At 35.9% G+C, this 22130-nt stretch overlaps 3 protein-coding genes across 5 annotated transcripts; 2 read left to right on the forward strand and 1 right to left on the reverse strand.

The window, feature by feature from the left end:
• Positions 1-1760: 1760 nt before the first annotated feature.
• LOC113781933 lies at positions 1761-10949 on the forward strand. Of its 3 annotated transcripts, none has more exons than XM_027327808.1 (16): positions 1761-2001; positions 2123-2219; positions 4535-4657; positions 4812-4859; positions 4953-5048; positions 6306-6386; positions 6470-6588; positions 6755-6856; positions 7212-7328; positions 7859-7927; positions 8128-8194; positions 8700-8753; positions 8828-8914; positions 9941-9985; positions 10076-10114; positions 10408-10949. In XM_027327808.1, exons 2-16 carry the CDS (start codon positions 2178-2180, stop codon positions 10525-10527), a joined length of 1209 nt encoding a protein of 402 aa, XP_027183609.1. In that variant the 5' UTR covers positions 1761-2001; positions 2123-2177; the 3' UTR covers positions 10528-10949. The 3 variants fall into 3 exon arrangements, with proteins under 3 accessions (XP_027183609.1, XP_027183611.1, XP_027183610.1); XM_027327810.1 differs by lacking the exon at positions 1761-2001 and adding an exon at positions 2479-2613 and having other exon boundaries at positions 2129-2219; XM_027327809.1 differs by lacking the exon at positions 1761-2001 and adding an exon at positions 4056-4107 and having other exon boundaries at positions 2148-2219.
• Positions 10950-14138: 3189 nt separating this feature from the next.
• Positions 14139-15831, reverse strand: LOC113782831. The gene is made up of 2 exons (XM_027328761.1): positions 15239-15831; positions 14139-14941 (listed from the first exon to the last, which is right to left on the reverse strand). The coding sequence occupies exons 1-2, from the start codon at positions 15317-15319 to the stop codon at positions 14660-14662; spliced, it is 363 nt and encodes a 120-aa protein (XP_027184562.1). The 5' UTR covers positions 15320-15831; the 3' UTR covers positions 14139-14659.
• Positions 15832-17722: 1891 nt separating this feature from the next.
• LOC113782975 lies at positions 17723-20042 on the forward strand. Its single transcript, XM_027328966.1, has 2 exons — positions 17723-17932; positions 19598-20042. Exons 1-2 carry the CDS (start codon positions 17768-17770, stop codon positions 19664-19666), a joined length of 234 nt encoding a protein of 77 aa, XP_027184767.1. The 5' UTR covers positions 17723-17767; the 3' UTR covers positions 19667-20042.
• Positions 20043-22130: the final 2088 nt, after the last annotated feature.

Raw genomic sequence — 22130 nt, forward strand, 5'->3', positions numbered from 1 at the left:
TACAATAGAATAGTCTCTATGATTTTCAACCATACCAATATTTGTCTACCACGATTTCCAGTAACAACAACTATTACAATTGTTGATGAATCAGAAGTCAAATACTAGTTAATGTAAATGATATCCGCGTTGTTTGGATTGTAATTTTCTGCCAAACAAAAAAGAAAAATTTACGTCTTTGGCGAACATACATTTCCAATCACCTTTTTATCTCGCATACATCAAATCGTTACAGTATACTTTTTTTTTATATATAAAAACTCCTAAAAATAGCAATTCAAACGGGCATGATTGAGTTTTTCCACTAATTGCGACGTTAATTTGCTTAAGAGTTCTTTTGTATGAAAACAGATATGACATTCCACAAAAGTCCTGGCTACACCACACCAGTTGAACAGAGAAAATATGGAATCCCTTCAACGCGTAGAAGTAATCATGGTCGAGCAGACTGGCTTAAGCCAACCCCAAGGATGCTGGCAAAGGAGTCTATGTTCTTTTGAACCCTTTAATAACAGCTAACAAGCATGTTACACATGCAAATCCATAGAATTGGTAGTTCTAATTCCAATTTCCAACTCACAAAAATCCTCTTTCATGAGGTGAAAGACCAGGAAAAGTCAGAAGAGTTGATTGGTCTTGGGATTCCTTTTCCCTGCATCCCTTTCAAGCTACAGCCTATGTAACATAAAATGGGGTCAGCTCAAATTCTCATATCTCAGATCAACTAAAAAAAAAAATTATTTTTTGGGTTAAAACACATATAGATTTTCTTTCATATCATTTTTGATCATATTATTTTTGTTTATCACTTTTTTCTTTCAGTAAAAGAAGAGGATCAACAATAATTCATCACCCAACCCGTTAAATGACTCGAACCCATGACCTGTGCTGTCGATTACAAGTGAAGCGTTTTACTTTACCGTATTATTCTTCTTTTTCACTTGAAAGGTGCATGATGCATCACGAGTTCATGGCAAAAATGAATTTTCTATTGGGTAAGCTTAAGAGGTCCATCTGATTTTTTTCGCCATTTGCCAATTGGGTGGGTACGACTTGGCTGGATTTTGTTTCCTGGATGGATCAACCTCCAAGGACTTTTTTACACAAAAAAATTAATAATAACAATAAATTAGATTTCTGAAAATGCTACTTTGGCTTCAAATATTGTTTGCCTCCTTCCTGACCCTATTAAGATACAAAAGAAAAAAAAAACGTTTAAAAGGAAAATCTAAATGAGGATAATATGGGATGCTAAAGCAGTGTCAAAATCGGATGAGTACATGATAGGATATGAAGCTACATCCACTTCTTTTGCCCCCATAACCTCCCATTTAACACTCCATAGGAGAAAATGACAATTACACATCAACCATCCTTAATTTGCCAAATATGAAAAAAAATCTGTTCTTTCCAAGTATGAGAAACTATAAAAAAAGGATAACTATTAGTGTGAATTGCCATGAAAGCTCTACAATTTGTTGGTGTCATCATGACTACATAGAAGGGAAAAAGTATATACCCATAGAAAAGGGAAAATTTTAATGGGTTCAAGAAAAATGTGTAAATATGATGATCTCTTGAGGCTGAGTTTATAATTAGCAAGTAAAGTGGAAACTGAAAGTGGAAGAGAAATGGACCAGAGTGTCAATGCCAACCAACCATGGCCTTATTCTCAAAGATTAATATTCAAACCAGCCAGTGGTCCTTTTATGTTCTAGACAACAATAATGAGAGAGTTATTGACTTAGAACTATTAAAAATCAAAGCCAAGCTGCTGTGGAAACGCACTTCCCTACCATTTCCTTCCCCACAAATTCTCCGAAAACGTCGGTTTCTTTCTCACATCTTCGACAGACAAAACACACGCACACACTCCATCACACACACACGAGGAATAACGTTTTGATCAACACCTGAAACAAAATTAAACAGCGTTTGTTACTTTTGGCTCTACCTTGAAGACATATAAATATGTATCTGTTATATACAAGTTCTTGAGAGGTGATGGAGATGAATACATATTTCCATTTCAGTTATTCATTTCCTTAATTTTCATGTCGTTTCTTAGTTATTATGGATGTGATCTAATCATTTATTCCCCTTGCAAATACTTTTTGTATAGGAAGACCAGAAGTGCAGGTGCAGTTGAAGTATCTGTTAGTTTATAGTCTACATACATGTTGGTCGTTCATGGAAAGACGAAGCCCTCAAGCATCTACGTAAGTTTGTTGTTTTTCCTCCACATATGGTTGTGTAAACTTGTAAACCTTTGACGGGTAGTTTAAACTTCAAAGGCATTCATTGATTTCTGCTTGCTAATTGATATCCTGTTTCTGAAGATACCTGGTTCATTAGTTTTCCGGGATGTTGTTGCCTTTTTTTAAAAAAAAATTAGATTGCATAAAAGCAGTAAAGATTTTAATATTTGAAGAGGGGTGTAAAAGATGTTTAATTTTTTCCTCATTTTATGATTTACAGCTTCTCTTTTGCTGTCGAGGGATGGCCGTATTGGATGATACATTCTCAAATTTGAATTTCTGCTGATGTTTATTCTAATAAAGAAAGGAAGAGGACAGCTTCTGTTGAATTTTAGTTCTGTCTTTGTTATGTGGGGTAATGGAGCTTTCTCTGTTTTCGGACACTTAGTAGTCAGTCCATTAGAAGGATTTTCTGACTTGAGAATTTTCATTGGTTATATGAACTTAAAGTTTGTCTTACTAGAAGCATGATCAATTGGCCTTGGTGTCTCCATAAGCTGCTTGTTGGCGGGTGGTGAGTGATTACGACCTGATCTGCAAGGATCATTGGTTACTAGGGAAAACCACATCAGCCTATTATAATGATCACAAAAAGATGTTGATTACTTGTTATATGAGAAAAGTGTGTGTGTGTGTGTGTGTGTGGACTTATATAAGTTCAATTATCAGAAATATATTTTGGTGCTGAGTACAAAGTTTGGAGTATATAAAATTTCACCAGCTGCCCTATGCTTGTTTAATGTTGTAGCAAAGTTGCAGAAAGTTCTCATGTTTCAAGATCATGTTTTTTCTGTGTACGAAAAAATACCTTATTCTGCAGTATCTGATACTATAACATATATATTCCACTTTACCACAGTACTGGGCGTATTTTGCTTTGTTCAAGTGTTGTTTGAATTCTTTGCACAAAATATAAAATTTATAGGATGTGCCTGTCCTCGACAGACTACAAATTTACAATGATGAGCAATTTCAGTGATCAATCTATAACCAAGAGGAGCATGCCGCAGTTCAGCGCATGTGCCTTTGTTCAACGGTACCTTAAACAGATATGTGCTGATATAGTACAAGTTTTTTCGTGCCATTAGAAGAGCGTATAGCTCTACCACACAATGTATGGCTCCCAAATAGGTTGTGTTGCAATAGAGGGCCATAAGACAAAGCAATGAAATAGCAGTGCAAGGCAGAAAATTGCTGGCTATCCTTTTTTAGCCATAAGTGTTTTGCTAATGAATTTTGTCATTTCGTTTGTGTACTACACTTCCAGTATTGGGGTTAATGTTACAGTTTGAAGATCATTCCTCGCATTCAGATATGAGCTAAGTTTGAAATATATAGGTAGATTTAAGACCATAGTTTCTCTGAGTTCATATGAAATATGAGCTGTCTTCCTATAAAAAGTGTGCATCACTGGTGTGCAGGCTTTAGCACTAAAGGATACAAATTTTCCTTCCATAGTACTGCTGCTTAATGCCCAAATTTAAACGAACTGACTTTGAAATCTCACTGGCATGTCAAGACTTTGAGTTTCTAGGCTTCATTTAATTGCCTGTGCCTGTAATACATGAACTGGCAAGTGCAATTATTGGACTTCGACCTGCTGCTTTATCCTGCCTAAAATGCTCAGATTTTGCCTGACTGTCAATGGGAGAGATGCCCTCATACTGTGTAGGAAATGCAGAAAGATAACTTTGCCTCTCATGTTGAAATGCGGAGCTATTTATTGGGACAGGCTGAGAAGATTTAGTGCTGAATGTCTCTTTATGTCTGATACATACATAACGTTTTCTTTTGCAGAAGACAAAGGATAATCTGAGGCATTTATATCTTATTTCCCTTAAATCTCATGGTATTTGATACAACAATACCCACTCATTTATCTGCAAATTTATACCCTGGAATTTTTAGATTGTAGATGGCACATGCATGATCTTATAAAATTGTCCTAATGCTACTGAAATATGTTTTCTCTTAAGTTCATACCTGTTCTTCATGCTGAGAATTCTGTTCTAATGCATTTTACCTTCTATAGGGATTTTTGCTCGCTTCACTTTATGTACTCGCTTTTCTCGTACTCTAATCCTGTGTGTCTCTGTTTTTCTACTGGTTTACTTAAATTATAAGAGATAAGTCCTCCAAGATATATAAATCTTTGCTAGAGTCTTGGAACACTAAAAAGAAAGAAAAAGAAAACTTTGAAGAACTTCTTTAGACTTCATTATAACGCTTTCAATTTTGAAAACATCATTTAGGTTCTGATATCCTGCTTTACATAGGGATTGATGCTGAGAGAACCTAAACATAGGAGATCATACTTGTGCAGCTTCTTTCCTACAGCTTCTCTGTTGTTTCTGGCAGTCTTAGTCGGAAGTATATATACGGCGCTCCAATACAAAGAGGTTTCCGTTATGCATTCTGTATTCAATCTATTATTTGGTATCTGGTATATTAGCTTTCCAGGAATATTTTTAATTCATTTGGATGAAAGTCTTATGTTTGGAAGATGAACTTGAAATCTTGTATAAGCAGATAACTTAGATATCTTTTCTGCAGAAAATTTTGAATTGGAAGTTGGAGGAAAATCTTCTGCGTACATGTGAGGTTTGTTTTTCTTTGTTTGAAATGTGAGCAAATTTTAGCATTCAGGTGGTAATTTCTGCAATTTCAGGTTGTAATTTGTTTCATATGCTTTAGAACCACTGTAGGCCTCCTGGAAGTAAGCCATTGCCCAAAGGTATTGTTGCCAAGACTTCTAACCTGGAAAGAAGACCATTATGGGGTTTGCCAAAGGTATGGTACAATCATAGACGAAACGAGACTGATTTTCCTAATCCAAAACCCTTGACTTTTAGAAACTAGAGTTCCAATTTTTGCTTGGATAATATCATTGCCTACTACACAGCCTCTTTTTTAACAATGGATTATTATCTAATGGTTGATCAACGAACCCTGAAGTATGTTCGTTACCAGGAATTAATAGATTTAGCTATCAAATATGCAATGCAACTCTCCTTTCTCTTTTCTGTCCGTGATGTTTCATTCATTTGAAGCTAAAAGAAAAGGTGGACTGACCTGAATAGTGTCAATACAGACACTAATAACTGCCAGATGGGAGTAAACGAGGACAGTTGATCTCAAAAATGGTCATCAATGGGTTAAGGGGCCAGTATGAAATGGCTTATTTTGAAGAGTAGTACATTTTGGATTCAAAGTGAGCAGAAGAATTTTTTGGATAACAATGCTTAGTTCCACAAAATCTTTGGAAGCGGCTGACTAAATAAGCTGTAACCATTATGGATTCTGGTCCACTTCATGGTTTTTAGTGTTATATGCTAATTCATGAAGCTATCATTTTGAAGTGCTTGGTTTTTGCATGTACCAAAGTCTTCAGATATTGCCAGAATCTGCACTTCCCTCTTGTTAGGAGTGTTAAAGAATTATTATGTCTAATTACCAGATGAGAATATAGCTGTCAATGTAACCTTGTTGAACTTGTCATTGTATAAGTACTTGATTGCTATCCTAATTGGGTATCTAAGCATCCCATTCTACACCCTTGCCTTTGGCTTTGATGGAAGACATGTCTCTACAATTTTGGTGCCACTTAGTAAAAAACTGGACTAACTCCATGAAGCTATATGGCATTTCCTTTTTGGACGAGCTGTAGCGGTTCTTAATCCATTTCATTATCACTTTTCATTGTTACCAAAACTCATCCAGTGTTTTTTCCGTTTTATTTGCTTTACCTTTTAATCCTTTTCTTTTTTCTAATAGTGCACCTCGTCATTTAGTCTTAACATTGAGGACTTTCGTCCCTTCATTTCAATCCAAGAATGGGATGTGTTGTTCATGACTTTATTTTGCGAGTCGATAAGGATCATTCCAGTAACTGTAACTCATTAAGTTAGAAAAGCAAAGAGTTTCCAGCACTTCCTGGCTTGGATCCGATCAGAAAACTTGAGTTAAATCTGGAGTGCAGCATAAATTTTCTTTTCTTTCTTTGACAAGTATGCCAAGAGATCATGAACTTTATGTTGTTCCAAACAGAAATCAAACTCTTCAAGGAGCTTGTTCGCTATGGCTGTTGGGTTAAAACAAAAAGAAGCAGTAGATCAGATGGTCAGAAAGGTGAAAGCTTAAAGTTCTAGGCTTTATCTTATGGCCATTTATCCAACTTCTAACAATCATAAATGATTTAATTCCCTTTGCAGTTTCTGTCGAGTAATTTTGTTGTGATGCTTTTTCATTATGATGGTGTCGTGGATGGATGGAAGGATTTAGAGTGGTCTGAAAGTGTGATACATGTATCTGCTTTGCATCAAACAAAATGGTATGTTGTCAATAATAACCTTCAAATTTGGTACTTCAACTGCTTTCAATTTTAGAAGCTAGATGTACTTGAGCTTATATTTTCAACTCATGCTTCAAGTAGGTGCTGCGTAACTTGCAAAATCTTCTGGTAACTCCTTAACATTCCGGTGCATGGTTTTAACCAGGTGGTTCGCTAAACGATTTCTACATCCAGATATAATTGCAGAATATGATTACGTTTTCCTATGGGATGAAGACCTTGGAGTAGAAAACTTCAACCCTGAGCGGTACGTCAAAGCTCCTACTTTGACAACCTAGGAAAGCACCACGAAAATGGAGGGGAAGATTAGAACTAGGAAAACACATATCTATACTCATGAAACAGTTCAGTTCTATTCATGCTTCGTTTATTTGTTGAACTGTTCTGTCAATTTGGTTGTGACTTCATCATTTGTTGGGAAACAGTTTTTACTCAATCAGAAAATCATCACGATCATTGCTCATAGGGCTTAAAAGAACTCTGCTGTATACTCTCATGTTGGTGCCATATGCACAACAGTTTTACATTTTTTCCAGTCTGCAATGTACCAATTACTTCATCAAATGTAGTGTTAGTTATATAACAAGTTTTAATCTGTGCAGATATCTATCAATTGTGAAGGATGAAGGACTTGAGATATCACAGCCAGCACTTGATATTGGGCAATCAGAGGTGCATCATCAAATTACTGCACGTGGGAGAAAATCGAATGTGCACAGGTTTCTTCTGTTCCTGTGTTTAATGGTCTTCCTTTTTCAGTTTTGAACTTGTATTAGACACAGAGGCAATACTTCGATCTGTTGTACCCAATATACACAAAATAATTCTAGCTGAACTTCTCCTACACTGTAAGTTGTTTCTTCGCTAACGTGCATCTGCTGGATCCTATACACATACAATACATCTGATTTTCTCAAGCTTTAGGGATGAAATATGAATATTCCAAAATGTGACTTCAACTTTCTTTCTCTCTTCTCATTTTGCTCCTAAAATGGTGTTCGAGTAATCCATAAAATGATTTACAGTTGATTGGCTCCACTTTTTCTGGTTTCTCAACCTCAATGTATTTTTGTCGCATGTCTTGAACAGGAGACCGCTATTAGTTGGCTTGGGAACTACTCTGTAAACTAGAACTGCTATTGACGTTATTTCCCCTCAAAACTGAAATTATTTCTACTATGTCCTAGATTTCTTTACTTTGCTACATGTAATCTGACTTATTTCTTTAAATTATCCTGCTATGTGACAGGAGGACATACAAGCCTGGTGGGAAGGGAATTGGATGTGATGGAAATAGTACGGCTCCTCCTTGTACAGGGTAGATATTTACTTGAACTTGCATCATTGCACAGCCATGCATAAGATGTGCTTATGCAGTTGAAAAACGTGGAGTGTTCGACTTCATTGAAATGATCTTCATGTTGTGCTACCAAAGTTCTCTGAAATTTGCCTTCTAATATATTGTGGTTCATTTTGGAATTGATTTGAAGAATTAGGGAATCTGTATGTGTTTTACAGGTGGATAGAAGTAATGGCTCCAGTTTTTTCAAGAGCAGCCTGGCGCTGTGTATGGTATTTGATCCAGGTTCGTCATTGCCATTTGGATTGGTCGTGTTAATTGTTTTAATTAGCACATTGTGATTGTTCTTAAAGGATAAGATTGCTGTTGCCAATGCAATAAGGCACAAGAGAAATTCATAGGCATGGTGCTCATATAGAATATATGAAACAATTTGTGATCACTTAAAATTTGCAACTTAGAGTGGATCTGTTTTTTACCCGATTACTCTGTTAAACATGGCTTGAAATCATGCGATCATTCGAATTGTTAGGAATTCTGGGTGTGATATTGTAGCAGTAATTTAAGTACTGCTGATTCTCTTGTATGTTCATAACCTGCAATATCACAAAGAGCAAACGATAAAGGTGGGGAATAAGTAAAAGATGCAATGACTGATCCTTAGAAGAGTTAAAACAATACCAATATTTCGATTCTCTTCCTTTCACATCACAGCTTTAAGATTTTAATAGCATATGAACTGTGCTATAGAATCACATTTTTAACAGTTTCTTTCTGATATTCCTCACAGAATGATTTGATCCATGCGTGGGGCTTAGATATGCATCTTGGCTACTGTGCACAGGCAAGCTATCGATATTTCTTTTGCATCTCTCTCTCTCTCTCTCTCTCATGCCCTTGTAACATTCCTTTCAAAAGGGAGATCGAACTCAAAATATTGGTGTGGTTGATGCTGAATACATTGTCCATTATGGCCTCCCAACGCTCGGAGAGCATGAGAAAAAGGTACCCTTTTATGTCATTCTTGTTGCTGAAGCATACTAATGCAGGAATTGATGCATATGTCAATCTTCTTTCATCTGCTACACTTTCTCCCCTCGCTAGCAGAAGGGAAAGAACAATGTGTAGGTATTTGATGGGAAAAGAAAAAAGGAACAAAAAATGAATGAGAGAACTTGGAAGGGAGTCCAAAGGAAGAGATGCGCTCAGATGGATTAAAGACCTATACTCTGATATAATTAAAATTTCTTAATCAAATTTCATCAACAAACAATTCTTTTTTTTCTTCCTTATTCTTCTATAAACCTATCCAAAGAGAGGTGCATAATTTATTGTATGGCAAAACTAGAGTGCCACCTCTCTGTGGCATATGCCTTGGTTTTTCCAGAGTTCCAAGTGCAGGTTACACTCTTCTGGTTTGAGTACATTTGCAAACAGAGGCAATTGCAAATTTTTGCATAGACAATCCTCCCTCTATGAACACTACCATTAGCACCAAAACCTAAAATGCACCAAGAAAGACCTAAGATATGCATATAATGGCTTTATGAGCTTTTTTACCATGTTACTGGGAACCTATATGAAGAGTACTCCCCTCCTTTTTTTCTGTCTAAAAATAAATTTGTACAATAACATGCAATTCCCAGCAATACCGCAACATATTGGTTTTGGCTACGAGATAACAACGTAACTTTGGGGGGAAGAAGAAAAGGCATGCAGGGAATCAATCCAGATTATCTGTCGCAGAAAGAGTGCAAGAGAATCAAGTTTTGAAAGTTGGTGAAGCTACTTGGTGTGTAGCCACATCTTAAGAATGAATACCCTCAAAGAAAGAAATGATGTAGCATGTATTCTCATTCTTTGTCCAACAGAATATGCCTTTTCACAATAATTTTTGTTGACAGTGCTGTTGCAAAGAAGAATATGCTGTTGGTTTTTCTGCTCTAGATGTCACTAATCATTTGTTATCACTAATATTCATTACATGTCATGGTTTTATGTTTCACATACTAATTTGTGATCATTGTGCAGACAAATACTTCTGAATCCAAAAACTTGACCGATTCGGAAACACATGTAATCATCTTGAATCTATAGTGCTTGTTTGTGGTCATAATATACTGAATTTTGGCCCCAGTTTGAATGTCTATTGCTTATGGATCGCAGGTAGAGAGCCCGTCTAACCCAATCAACTTCAGAGTTGAAGTAAGTTCAAAATAAGCTTTTTCATAGCGTCTTCTCTAAGTTAGAAATACAGATGAAATATGAACACAAATTGTCTACGCTTTTCCTGTATATATATATATCAAAAGAAGTATCACATTTTGACAGATTTAATTAACAAATGCAGCAAAAATAGCATCAACAGGAGGAGGATTAACTGATGCATCTCTACTCAACTAGTATAGAATAAATTTTTACACCTTGGCGGGCAGTAAACTTTGAACTATAAAAGGTTATTCTGCTTCGGATTACTGGATATTTTTATCCCTTTTCAGGTAAGAAGACAGTCGTTTAACGAGTACAAGATATTCAGAAGGCGATGGAAGAAAGCTGTTGAGGAGGATCGGTGTTGGACTGATCCATACACAGAGCCAATAAAGGAGATCACCATCTAAATGGAGTCTTCTTTCTTTTCTTTTTTTTTTCTTTGGGAGGGTGTGTTCTTCCAAGGTTGTATTCATTGATGTCATTTCGGCCAGTTGAAACCAAGCTTATCCACAACAGGCCATAGGACTCCCCTCTTTAGTTTTAAGTCTTGCCATTGGATAGCAGACTTCAACATTTGAAGAAACTAGAGACAGGTACAGAGACTAGAGTCAGGAAACATGCAGGTTGGACACCTTCTATCTATACAAGAGAAAAAACAAGAAAAAGATAGCCAGAAAAGCCATAGTATATATTGTATAGTCTATGGTTAAGAGCAAATAATTTTAGATTGAACCATTAAATTTCTTGATTTTCCTTCCCAGTTTTTCCTTTTCGCACACAATCTGTAATATAATTGTAAAGGAACTCTGATATCGTCAGTTAACATGAATTTATTCACCTACATTAACTTGAAATGTATTACTCTCTCTCTCTCTTTGTTCTTATTGCATTGATGCAAATGTAATCTTACTTAATCCAGAACACGCAAAAGCTTTCCGGGCAGAGACATTTGACCTTTGTGAGTTCACGGTTCATAACTACATCTAATTATTGCAGCAACCAAAGCTACAAGTTGCTCAGAGATTCTTGAATGTACAATTGGTATCAACTGCTAGACGCTTTTGTTGCCCATTAAGTTGGCATAAAATGATGTTTCATGCCCATCCCGAGGCTGCAGCAAGTACTGGAACCAGGACGACAAGGGAAACTAACTCGGCACTGTTTCTTAAATTCCTCTTGAATTTGCAGCTCGTGACTTTTTAAGCCCACAAGTTATCAGTTTGTGATTTGTGAAAGGCAGGTTTTCCCCTTCCAGCTCTGTTTCTTGTTGATAACAAAAGGAGCATTAATTAAATCCCATCGTTTTCCACCATGATCAGACAGCTTCAACAACAAAAGGAACATTATTAAATCCAATCATTTTCAACCACAATCTCAGGGCTTCATCCCGAGTTCACTTTTGTAAAGGGAAAAACTTTTGGGTGAACCTAATCTGATCTATAACCTCACTTATGCATCCTGTGTATGTTTAAGTGCCAAAATCATGAATGTGATCACCATGTCTATGTAAACAAATTGCTTTCCTTCGTCACATGTTCTGAATCCATTTGGTATTCCTTTCTTCTTGGGGTTGATCTTGAAATTTCGCAGTCAAAAAAACCGTAGTTTGAGCTTTTGTTGAAGTAAAACTATGATCTCTTTTAAGTTTCATAGCGTGATAGATTGATTACATAAATGCTAATATTAAATAAACTTGCAAAATGTTCTTGAAGAAGAGACCATTGAAATCATCATATAAAAATGACATAGCACAAAATGAATCGAAAAAGTTGACAACCAAAGCCATGTTGTATGTGTAAACACCAGAAAAGATGCACACACAGTTGTGCCACAACTAGGCTATCACAACAGAAGTGTAATGCCTTTCTTTGGATTTCAGACTTTTCCTTTTCAATTGAATCTAGTGGTCAATGTGCAGATTAAAAATATACTAGCTTTGGGCACTAAGGGACGGATTATCCCTTGCAAAGTCACTTAACATCCAGCGCTTACATATAGAATTGGATGCTAAAATCTTAGTTGATATGCTGCTTGCTAATAACTGTGAGTCTCACTATGCCTCCCCTCTTCTCTCTGATTGCAGGACCATTTTGGAGAGCTTCCAAACTTGTACCGTTAGACATGTCTTCCGTGAAGCTAACAGATGCGCGGAACTTTTGGCAAAATTGGGCACCGAATCTTGCGAAGAATTTGTTTTGTACCCCAGTTCCCCCGTGCCCTTAATTAGTCTTTTGAATGCTGATTGTAGGGGTCTTTTCTTGCCCCGTCTTGTAAACGTTTAAGCTTTATTTATTATATATCCCTTTTCCTACCAAAATATATATATATACTAGCTCAAAACTTAACATCAAGGGGCAAAAAGTGAAAAAGAAAAGGAGCTCGTAAGGTAGTAAATTGGAGTCCCAAGAGAGAAGTCTACAACTTTATACCATCTGCAGTAATAGCACCATTGATCAGTTGGTCTAGCTTGGAATAGAAAAGGTAGTCTTGCCAATATCTTTTTACCATCAATATAGAAGAGTTTCAACAAGACTTCACAAGTTTCCTTGTCATCTGAAAAGACCGAAGGAATGAAGGGACAAAGAAAAGTAGACACAGAGATTATCATGAAAAGAGAGAGAAACTTGGCTTCAATCACGTTTAAGCATGGCCAGCAAGTCTTTTTTACAAGCCAAACTTGAGCTTGATCTCAAACTTATCAATCCTTGTACTATCTATCTTCTAACTGCAGATTTAGTTGTAGAATTCTCAAGAATTCTTGATGCCAAGATACAATGGAAGATCATCCACTCACTCTTAAGAGATAGCTTAGAACAAGAAGTACTCGATCAACATGGGATTTTTTTTTTTAAGTACTATATTCTAAGTAAAAAATGAGCTCAAGCTGAGTCTATGTTATTGGACAATAGAAGGATTGAGAGTACCAAATGTTGTACCCCTTTTCTGATCACAAAGTGTTGAAAGTTGTCAAGCATCATCTTTGGGACTACTAAGTAAACAGGAAGCACATGGGGTGTTGGATATTATATACATCATTCCAGCAGGAGATCACACGCTTAGATTCTCCACGCACTCTGCTCAACACATCAACTTCAGATTTGGTTGTTTAGCCAAAGTATGCGTCCAGTCCAGTTATCTAATCTAACATGTAAAGCATGCACATATTCACTACAGACACAAAATGCATAATGCAAACCATTGACTTCAAGCCTTTCCAAGAAGAAAATTCAATTTCAATGGGCTAAACTGAGAAAGACAGGAGGAAGAATACACAGAGTCATAGTCTTCATCTCACATCATCTCTAACTAAAAGACAATCTAAAGAAACATAAACAAGAAATAGATAATCAAGACACCACCACCCAAATACCAAATCATTCTAGCCTTAAAAGTCAAGAAAATGCACCTAGATGAATAACTAGCAGCATGTTTTGCAAGTAAACATAATGAATCATCTGTCTGTCCATAGTTTTGCTCATGTCCTTTGTTTGGAATTTGTAGGTAGGCAAGCCATTGATGATGTGATTTTCCACTACAAAAAACAAGATTATTATTGCAGTAAATGGTAGCTGCCTTTGATCGACCCGGGCAACTGCCACCAACCTAAGAGTTAGGAATTAGGTTTGTTCACACTTTGCATGCATTTTTAGCAAATCATTTTCTCCTCCATAGTAAAATAAAAAATCCTCAAAGTGCCCCTCTCACCCACTTAAGGTAGCTCTAGCTACAGCAACCTTATTAATAACTAGTCAACAAATTTAACAAATATAGCAGCACATTGTCTTGATCATGAATCTATAGAAGTTCAACAAGATAGTGCCATTTTCCTGATGACATACTTCCACTTTCTTAACAAACATATCACCATTTGCCCTTTTCTGGGCTGCATTGACCAAATAACGGTAGGTAACAAGGGAATATATTAGGAACACAGATGGAACACACAGTCTACATCGTTGAAATCTATATGTTACTGCCAGTATTAAGCAACTGAAGAAAAATAATTAATGCCCAAAGATTCAAATAACAATAATCATATCTAAATCTGACAAACCATTAGGTGTCATAAGATAGACATATGTTCTAAAAACAATATAAAAATTCTAAAATTGACAGGACCATCATCATTAATATGTACTAACATTTTGGCCCACTAGCTTCACTTGGAGAGGCAAAACTTTCCTCTCCCACACTCAATGTACCATAAGTACCAATCTACAGGACTACAACTGACTACAGTGCTTCTCCCAGCCAAGTGTTTGCTACTAAAATAAAAATTGAAATTAAAATTCTCGTTCTACAGTTCTACTCATGAGCTATGAGTAATTATCCAGCAAAAAGACAAATATGCCATCAAGTAGCAAAAACTTAGCTGGATGTAGCTGTCCCCCAAAATAATTATAAACAATTAATAAGCAGAACAGATATTCTTCCCCTTTCTCACTCCCAATACTATCAACTGGTATCAAAACCCAAAAATAAAAAATTTTTGGAGAAGTTTTGATTTTGCAGCTCAATAATACTCCCCTACTACTAGTCCTAGATATGGCATCCAAAGCAATTACAGGTCTTGGGAAGGAAGGAGCAGAAACCAAAGGGCCTGTTTGGGATGTTGCAGCTGATGGCGTAGCAACAAGGAGTTGGCAGGCAGTAGCCTCCTCTAGCCCCACAGCAAGTGCACAATGCACAAATCTGGAAGCTTCCAAGCTTCCTCCTGCTCTCGTTTAGCATGAGCATCATTTCTTTTCCTGGCTCAATCATAGGAACCATCTCCTCCCCGACCACAGTCCCATTTTTCACTGCCTCCGGCAACCCATTTGCCTGCACAGTTGAAAGAACAGAAAGGAAACAAGAAAAAAGAGCAATCAGTCCCATATGAACACACTACCAAGAAATTGATATACGTGTACATCTCTTCCAATTCGGCTCCAAAGTTCCAATCTTTCAATCATGGAAATGAAGGGATATCAATCAAAGTTAAAATGAAACTAAAATTGGAGAAAATCAAGACTTTAACTATCCATTTGCGCAAGAAAAATGATTGGATCTATGAAAGTAAGAAAAGGGCTAATGGGGTTTAAAAAATACAAAAAGGCAAGTCGAGCTGAAGCAACTCACATGTGAATATGTGGGCAGATTGAAGAGGAAAACAATGATAATGAACATGGACAAGAGAACCCTTTTAACAATAGAGGGCATCTTTCAAGAAATGTGTATAATCTTAAAGTCTTCAGAGATGTATGCTATGCTATGTTACAAACAGTATTCGGGAAGCAAAAGGCAGGGCGGAATGATGAGTACAGGTGTATGAATGACACAAGCTACTACTAGTGCTACTGGTGAAATAGCATGTGAAGAACTGAAGAATGGGTGGAGGGGAGTGATACTTGGGGTTGGGGACTGGGGGTTGTATGTTTATGATGCTGGAGTTGTTTGTTGTTGAGGCCTTGATTTGGTATTATTATCTCATAAATAGAAGTGGTTTGAGCGGATAGGGGTGTGGGGTTTAGTGGCTCTGAACTGTCTAGGTGGTGTTAAATTGGGAGGGTTTTGAAGCAGACATGAATGTGAATGTGATTTCATACATATCTTTGGAGGAAATCAAATGAAAGTGAGGGAAACTGGGAAAGGAGAGTGAAGAAAATAAGGGATTGTTGTGGGCAGTGGGAAATACCCTTTGCGGGATTCCAAGGGTAACCAGGCAAAAGGCTCATTTGAGTCTGTGTGAAGGAGTGTGAATCTCATTATTACAAACCAATTATAGGATACAAAGCTGCCATCTTTTCTTTTTTTTTAAAGCTACAAAACTGCAAAGATTAGATTTTCATGAGGCCTGTGTGCCACGTAAATAAATTTGTATGAATGCACCTCCAAATTAGATAATTGTACTATCACATTTTCTGAATTTTTTGCACAAAGGAATCTCAATGCTTCTTTGTACTAAATTTGCTTTACCAAAAGTCGAAGGAATGCTCATATTCCTTGAACAAACTTGAAACCACCCCTACGGCATATAATGAACTAGAAAGGTGGCTCATCTATTTCAAGATAACTGGCTAATTAATTGCTCATAATTACTATTATTATTATTGGCATTATTATTGTCATTGTGCCTTTTTGATACCAAGATGAAAAAATAAGTAAGAATGAAATTGCTTGTAGAGTACTCCTAGAATTGTTCTTTTTGTTAAACTTGTCACCCTGAAAAGTTTTGATTTCATTTCTCGTCTTCTTTTTCTTTATTTTGAGTATTTTTTCACTTTTTTCTCTTTTTGACTTGTTTCTAATTTTCTACTCTTGGGACTGCCTCGAAGGTGTTGCAACCGAGATTTGAGTTGGATTTTCAATGTGTTTGAAATTGGACAGGAGATTATCTAAAATATTATTTGAAATAATTATTGTAACACTTTTTGTGATGTAGTGTATATGAGATAAAAATGTGATTGAAAAGACAAAAAATGTATTGAAAAATACAGTTGTAATGCAAACGATTTTTTTTTTTTTTTTGATAAATAATTACTATCCAAACACATTTATTTGCCAAAGCATACACAATTTTCAATGTGAAACTAATATGATGGGCATACAGAAAAAAGAATAATATCCTAGGCAGCATTTGTGAATCCATATGTCTGTTGTGTGCTAATCTGTGCCAGCATAAGTTTTTTTTCCTCCCTGCATAATGTCTTTCTTGTATCCAGGCAAATAGGTAAACTTATGCTGTGAAGCCTATCTTAATCATACAATTCGGCCTATTTGGGTCCAATCATATATAAGGTATACTTTGTGCTTATGGGCATGGTAATGAGACTTGGCTGAAGGACATCAAATGAATACACAGTGGGATTAAAGCATGAGGGCTTAGTGAGATTTGATTGTACAATTATCCACCCTCTAATCTCATCCATTATTCTCACCAATGTTGCATATACTTTGATCCTATTTTTTTTTTTATAAGTGAAATGGTTCGAATTTGAAATCTTTCACTTGCACATCCTTCTCCTAAACCACTCAATTCATTCCTCGCCCGACTTTGATTCTACCTTATTACCTATCATAGCACAGGTGTATAAAAAAACAACTAACATTGATCATACCATCTTGTTCTTCTACAAGTGTTACAAAGAAAGCCCATTGTACTAATCCTCATTTATGAACTATAACCTCTTTCAAAATTTTCAACCTCAAAAGTAACTAAATAGAAATAAAAACACAGTGGGAACCCCAAAGAACTACATTTTTTTTTTTTTGTTATGTTCAAAAGAAATTGCTCCTGTAAAATGAATAATATTTCATAAGGTGCTGTGTTGGTCCATAAAATTTTTGAAGTTTGTCACTTTAATCCTTTAATTTTTGAATCATGAAATTGCAATTGGTTTAACCGGACATTTTTTTTTTTTTATCAAAAGTTTAACCGGACATTGATGAGGCTTGAAATAAATAACACATGCTAAAGATATTGTAGACTTTCAAAAGTCTCAAAAAAAAAAAAAAAAAAGCAAAGGCCCCATTGAGGACCGAAATGAACTTTTAGAAAAAGTTAAGAATCACTAGAGCAATTTTCCCAAAATATTTATACCTAAATCTTGGTTGAGTTTTTCCTTCTTTTATTATTACAGGGAGTCATTTGATTTGACCGACTGCTGGATGATGGCGAAACAGCGAGTGGGAGGTGGAAGACGGGATTACAATGACTCGCCGTCGCTGTTGACTCGGGCCGTGAACTCAGTCTTCGCTTTCGTCCGGCTAGCTGAGTTCGAAATCCTCTTCGTCCTATTCTTCATCATCGCTTATCTCATCTTCAAAGATCTTGTAAGCCTTCCTCTTTTTCGATTCTATTTTTGTTTCTTATTAGGTAGCCAATATCGGGTTTTCAATATCATAACGTTATACTTTGATTCGATTCGATGCCTGAGATGGGTTTTGCATTAAACACTCGGAATTCGAGATTTTGCGAAGAAATGTAAATGAAAGATGAGTTTTTTAAGCTTTTTTTTTATTATTATTATTAGGTTAAGGGCGTTGAGAGTTAAATTTGCACTGATGGTCGAATAAGGAATGCTTCTTGGTAGTGCTCCATTATGAACAGCCTGGTAATGGTTGTTCCCTAGTTTAGAATGCTTATGATGTTGTTTAGGAAGGTGTGATTTCTGTGGATAGTAGGATAGATTTTAGCTTTGTTAATGTTGTACCTTGGCCAATTTTAGAAGAAGATGATGAATTGTACACACACCTTCCCCCAACAAAAGAATGACCCTTCTAAAGGGAAGATAACAAAACAGAGAGAGAGAGAGAGAGAGAGAGAGAGAGGGGAAAAAGAATGAAGAATTCCATCATGTTAGATGTGACTTAGTTTTTGCTCTTTTCGGATAAAGTAGTTTTTGGACTTTTTTTTTTTTGGTCGGGATGATGATTAAGCCGTTTATTGGGATTTTTGGAACAAATGAGCAAACATAGTGCACCTTTACCTCCAATCTAAGGCCCGGGAAGTGTAGTTTTCGCTATATTGTCCTTCTCAATTCTTTTTAGTGGACCTGTGATCTTGTAACTAAGCATGAAGCAAATAACATTTCTGCTCCATTGACAATTACACAATTTGATTCACTTATATATTTCATGAGAGGGGGTTCCTTTCTTTTTGGATGGTCAGCTCAAAAGAATTTCGAATGCTGTTTACGGTAATTGGACTTTTAAGGTGTTGCTTGTGTAGATATTTGTGCGGGTTTAAATCTGGTAATGTTTTTGAAGCAAGTGTTCGGCTGATGGGTTTTCTAATCAGGTAGTGGAAATGAGATGGATTACACATGTCGAAATTTCATAGCTGAACTTCCTTTAAACTTGGATAACAAGATTTTAATGCAGCCGGTATCTAATATTGATGGTTGTTATTCTTCCCTCACATAATATGGTTGTCAACAAACTAAAGATTTTGATGCCCGCAAGTGATATGGATCCATCTTGGCCTTTGTTCAGTATGTTTATAAAATTTTGCTCCTTAACATAGTGACAGAGTGCCTAAAGTATGGATATACCAAAACAACCTAATTTCGTTAGGCATTCTGAGAAGTATAGGTGATTGAGACTATTTCATTGCACTCTATTAGTAAATACCCTTAGGTTACTGCAACCTTCAGCCTGATTAAGTGCTAAGTGTTTTATGGAATCAATTGTTGCTTCTGGAAAGCACCTTATTTATCTTTCTTTTTTTTTTATGTGGTTGAAATTGTGAGATGTCTTGTTCGATTTTACATTCTCTTTCTTATGCTGCCACTCTGCATTATCTCCAATAAAAGAGGTCAACCTTTAACCCTCACCTGTATAGTTGTATGTGAAAGCATAGTTAATCCTCATTTTGCTTTACATAATTGTGCATACTGCTTTTGCACCCTGAGTACATCATGGACATGAAAACCCAATTGATCCTTGATTGCTGCTTAACTGTACAGTTGTAAACATGGTTGATACTTTCTTTTACAGACCTCAAGACCCGAATACAATCAAATCCTTGTGAAGAAGCCTGGTGGACCTGATTGGTGGCCTTACTAGTACGCAACAAGCAGTGGAGTTTTCTCTGTCCTTGCTAGGCAGAATGTGTTCATAGGGTGCCCACTGCCTGTGTGCGTCCAGTTCTGATGATAAGGACCTTCTTTGTATTTTATGCCTAATATACATGTGAAGAGTAGGGGAAGGACTGTTAGCTGACAAAGCTTGAGTTCTGAGAGAGGAAGTTCTTTTGATTGCAGAATCTGCATTGAAAGTTGTAGAGTCACCTGTTTCACACTGGATGTGTCTTTTTGTGTTCCTAATTTGCTCAATCGTTATTTGAGTCTGTCATACGTTTTCAACAACTCTTGACAATCTCCTCTAATATCCGAATTTGAGAAAGCATGAAATGATAATTGAAGAGGTTTCAAGAGTGTAATTTGGTCACTTTTAGATTTATTTTTATCAGAAAAGACTAAACCAAAATCTTTTTAATACTTCTTTTGATCAGCTTCCGTTCTTTCTAGGAGTGGAGAAATGCTATTGCAGAGGTCGGTCTCGTATTTGCTCTTCAAGGCCAAAAAAGTAATAGTAATATATAGTAGTAAAGAATAAGATACTGCTGTTGCTCCAGCAAGAAAAATCTGATATTAATATAAATCTGCCAAAACAAAAGCTTGTTATTTCTTTTTCTTTTTTTTTAATTCACTGTTCTTGAATAAGTTTGCAAAAAGTTTTAATTTTTTTGATATATGATGTATATAAGATAAATTTGTGTTTGAGAAATGTATTGGTAAAATATTCCTATAAAATCCGAAAAAAAAAATTTTCCACGAACCCATCAACTCTAATGAGGCCGTGCCTCTACCATGTGTAAGCAAAAACAACTTTTTGAAATACATCTCTGTTTGGATTAGCTGTTTTTGAAGATGTTTTTGAAAAATTCTCTGTTTAGATTAGCTGTTTTTAGAGATGTTTTTGAAAAATTTTACTATAACAGAATTTTTATAGTATATTTTGAAATATTTTTTAAACATTAAAAAAAATTCAGACTACTTTTTAGAATACTTTTTTAAAATTTTAATAATATTTAAAAAATTAATTTTTGAATAACTCTTCAATCCAAACAAAAAATCCAAGAATGAGTGTTTGGATAACAAATTATTTACATTTTTATTTGCTTGCATCACAAATACATTTTTCAACCACATTTTTATCTCACAGATGCTACATTAAAAAAGTGTCATAGTATTTTTTTTTTTTTCAAAAACTAATCCCAAATAATCTCCTATCCAAATGCAGCAATACATTTTTTTTTCCTCTCAAAGAAGTAGGAGCAGAACTTGTTTCTGAGCTTTTTACATAATTCATAAGAGTAAAAATCTGGAACAATTCATATACTCTTATCTACAGAAATTTATAGAAAGAAATTTCATGAACTTTGCCGTCACGGGGTCACAGCTAACCCAACCCCCTAACATGTCAAATTTATAGAAAGATGCACTTGCCACCACCCTCTTGATCCATAACATGTCAAATTCACCAGACAGAATTGAAGGAGTTTGCCCAAATGTTCCAAACAGCAAATAGAATAGTCTTGACTGGTTACAGCTACAGGTAAAAAAGCTAAGCACCCTGTCGATTAGCCAAAGTCAACTGAATTTGTGCTCATAAGAGGCAGAGAGAACAAACTTCCCAGTTATAGTCTTCCATGAATGGACCCTATAGCAATGACGGAATGGGGACAACCAAATGTAGAAGAAGTTTGTTGAATATCCTCAATCAATTAATAATGGAAAAACTGGTCACTTGCGTTGGATTATCCAAACTAGAAATTCAAGTAAATCCACCCAAGTGAACAGTAATCCGGATACAGGAGTGACTACATTGTCAGCCTCTAATGCTTTTTCAGCTTTAAGGGCTGTCCAAAACTTGATTTCATTTAGCTAGAAAAATGAAGGTCTGGCGCAAAAGTTCATGCAGCATTCAAGACATGACATGACTTCAGCAAGAATACATTGCCAATGGTAGAAGGTAGAGGAAAATGAGAGACAAAATCCGTTGATATCCGTAGCTTCAAGAAAAGCAATGATTAACCTCAAGAAACTGGAATGATGATTGTCCAACAACATAAGACGTTATAATGAATTAATGATAGAAACCGTTGTACTACAAAAAGATCCAGCTTTACCAAAACTGAACTTCATAGTTAAAAGAAACAAGAAATTAAAGTGTCAGCTGTGCTGTATAGTCAATATGCCGGGATGAATGCATCCATCATTCAGGTTTTGTCATCAACCAAAGGTATAACCAGAATATAATTGTCTTTAAACTTCGAAAAGTAAAACAAAAACATTCAACTTCAATCAACTAGATCATACAGAAAATCAAACCCAATAGAACAGGAACCAATAAGGAATGGCATTCAATACAGCTCCAGCAGTTCCAGCTTCTCAAAAAAAGAAGATTAAGAAGCCTAAGTGTTTGGTGCGGATCAATACATCCAGAACAAGACTGAAGACCTGCG

The sequence above is a fragment of the Coffea eugenioides genome, chromosome 9 (genome assembly GCF_003713205.1).
Source record: "Coffea eugenioides isolate CCC68of chromosome 9, Ceug_1.0, whole genome shotgun sequence".
NCBI lineage: Eukaryota > Viridiplantae > Streptophyta > Magnoliopsida > Gentianales > Rubiaceae > Coffea > Coffea eugenioides.

Bases quoted from the DNA above. Each gene is read 5' to 3' on its own strand.
- LOC113781933 (XM_027327808.1), top strand. From the start codon at position 2,178: ATGTTGGTCGTTCATGGAAAGACGAAGCCCTCAAGCATCTAC. The intron at 2,220-4,534 runs GTAAGTTTGTTG...TGCTTTACATAG, and splicing joins CGAAGCCCTCAAGCATCTAC to GGATTGATGCTGAGAGAACC. The intron at 6,589-6,754 runs GTATGTTGTCAA...GGTTTTAACCAG, and splicing joins GCTTTGCATCAAACAAAATG to GTGGTTCGCTAAACGATTTC.
- LOC113782831 (XM_027328761.1), bottom strand. From the start codon at position 15,319: ATGCCCTCTATTGTTAAAAGGGTTCTCTTGTCCATGTTCATTATCATT. The intron at 14,942-15,238 runs GTGAGTTGCTTC...TCAACTGTGCAG, and splicing joins ATCTGCCCACATATTCACAT to GCAAATGGGTTGCCGGAGGC.
- LOC113782975 (XM_027328966.1), top strand. From the start codon at position 17,768: ATGATGGCGAAACAGCGAGTGGGAGGTGGAAGACGGGATTACAATGAC. The intron at 17,933-19,597 runs GTAAGCCTTCCT...TTTCTTTTACAG, and splicing joins ATCTCATCTTCAAAGATCTT to ACCTCAAGACCCGAATACAA.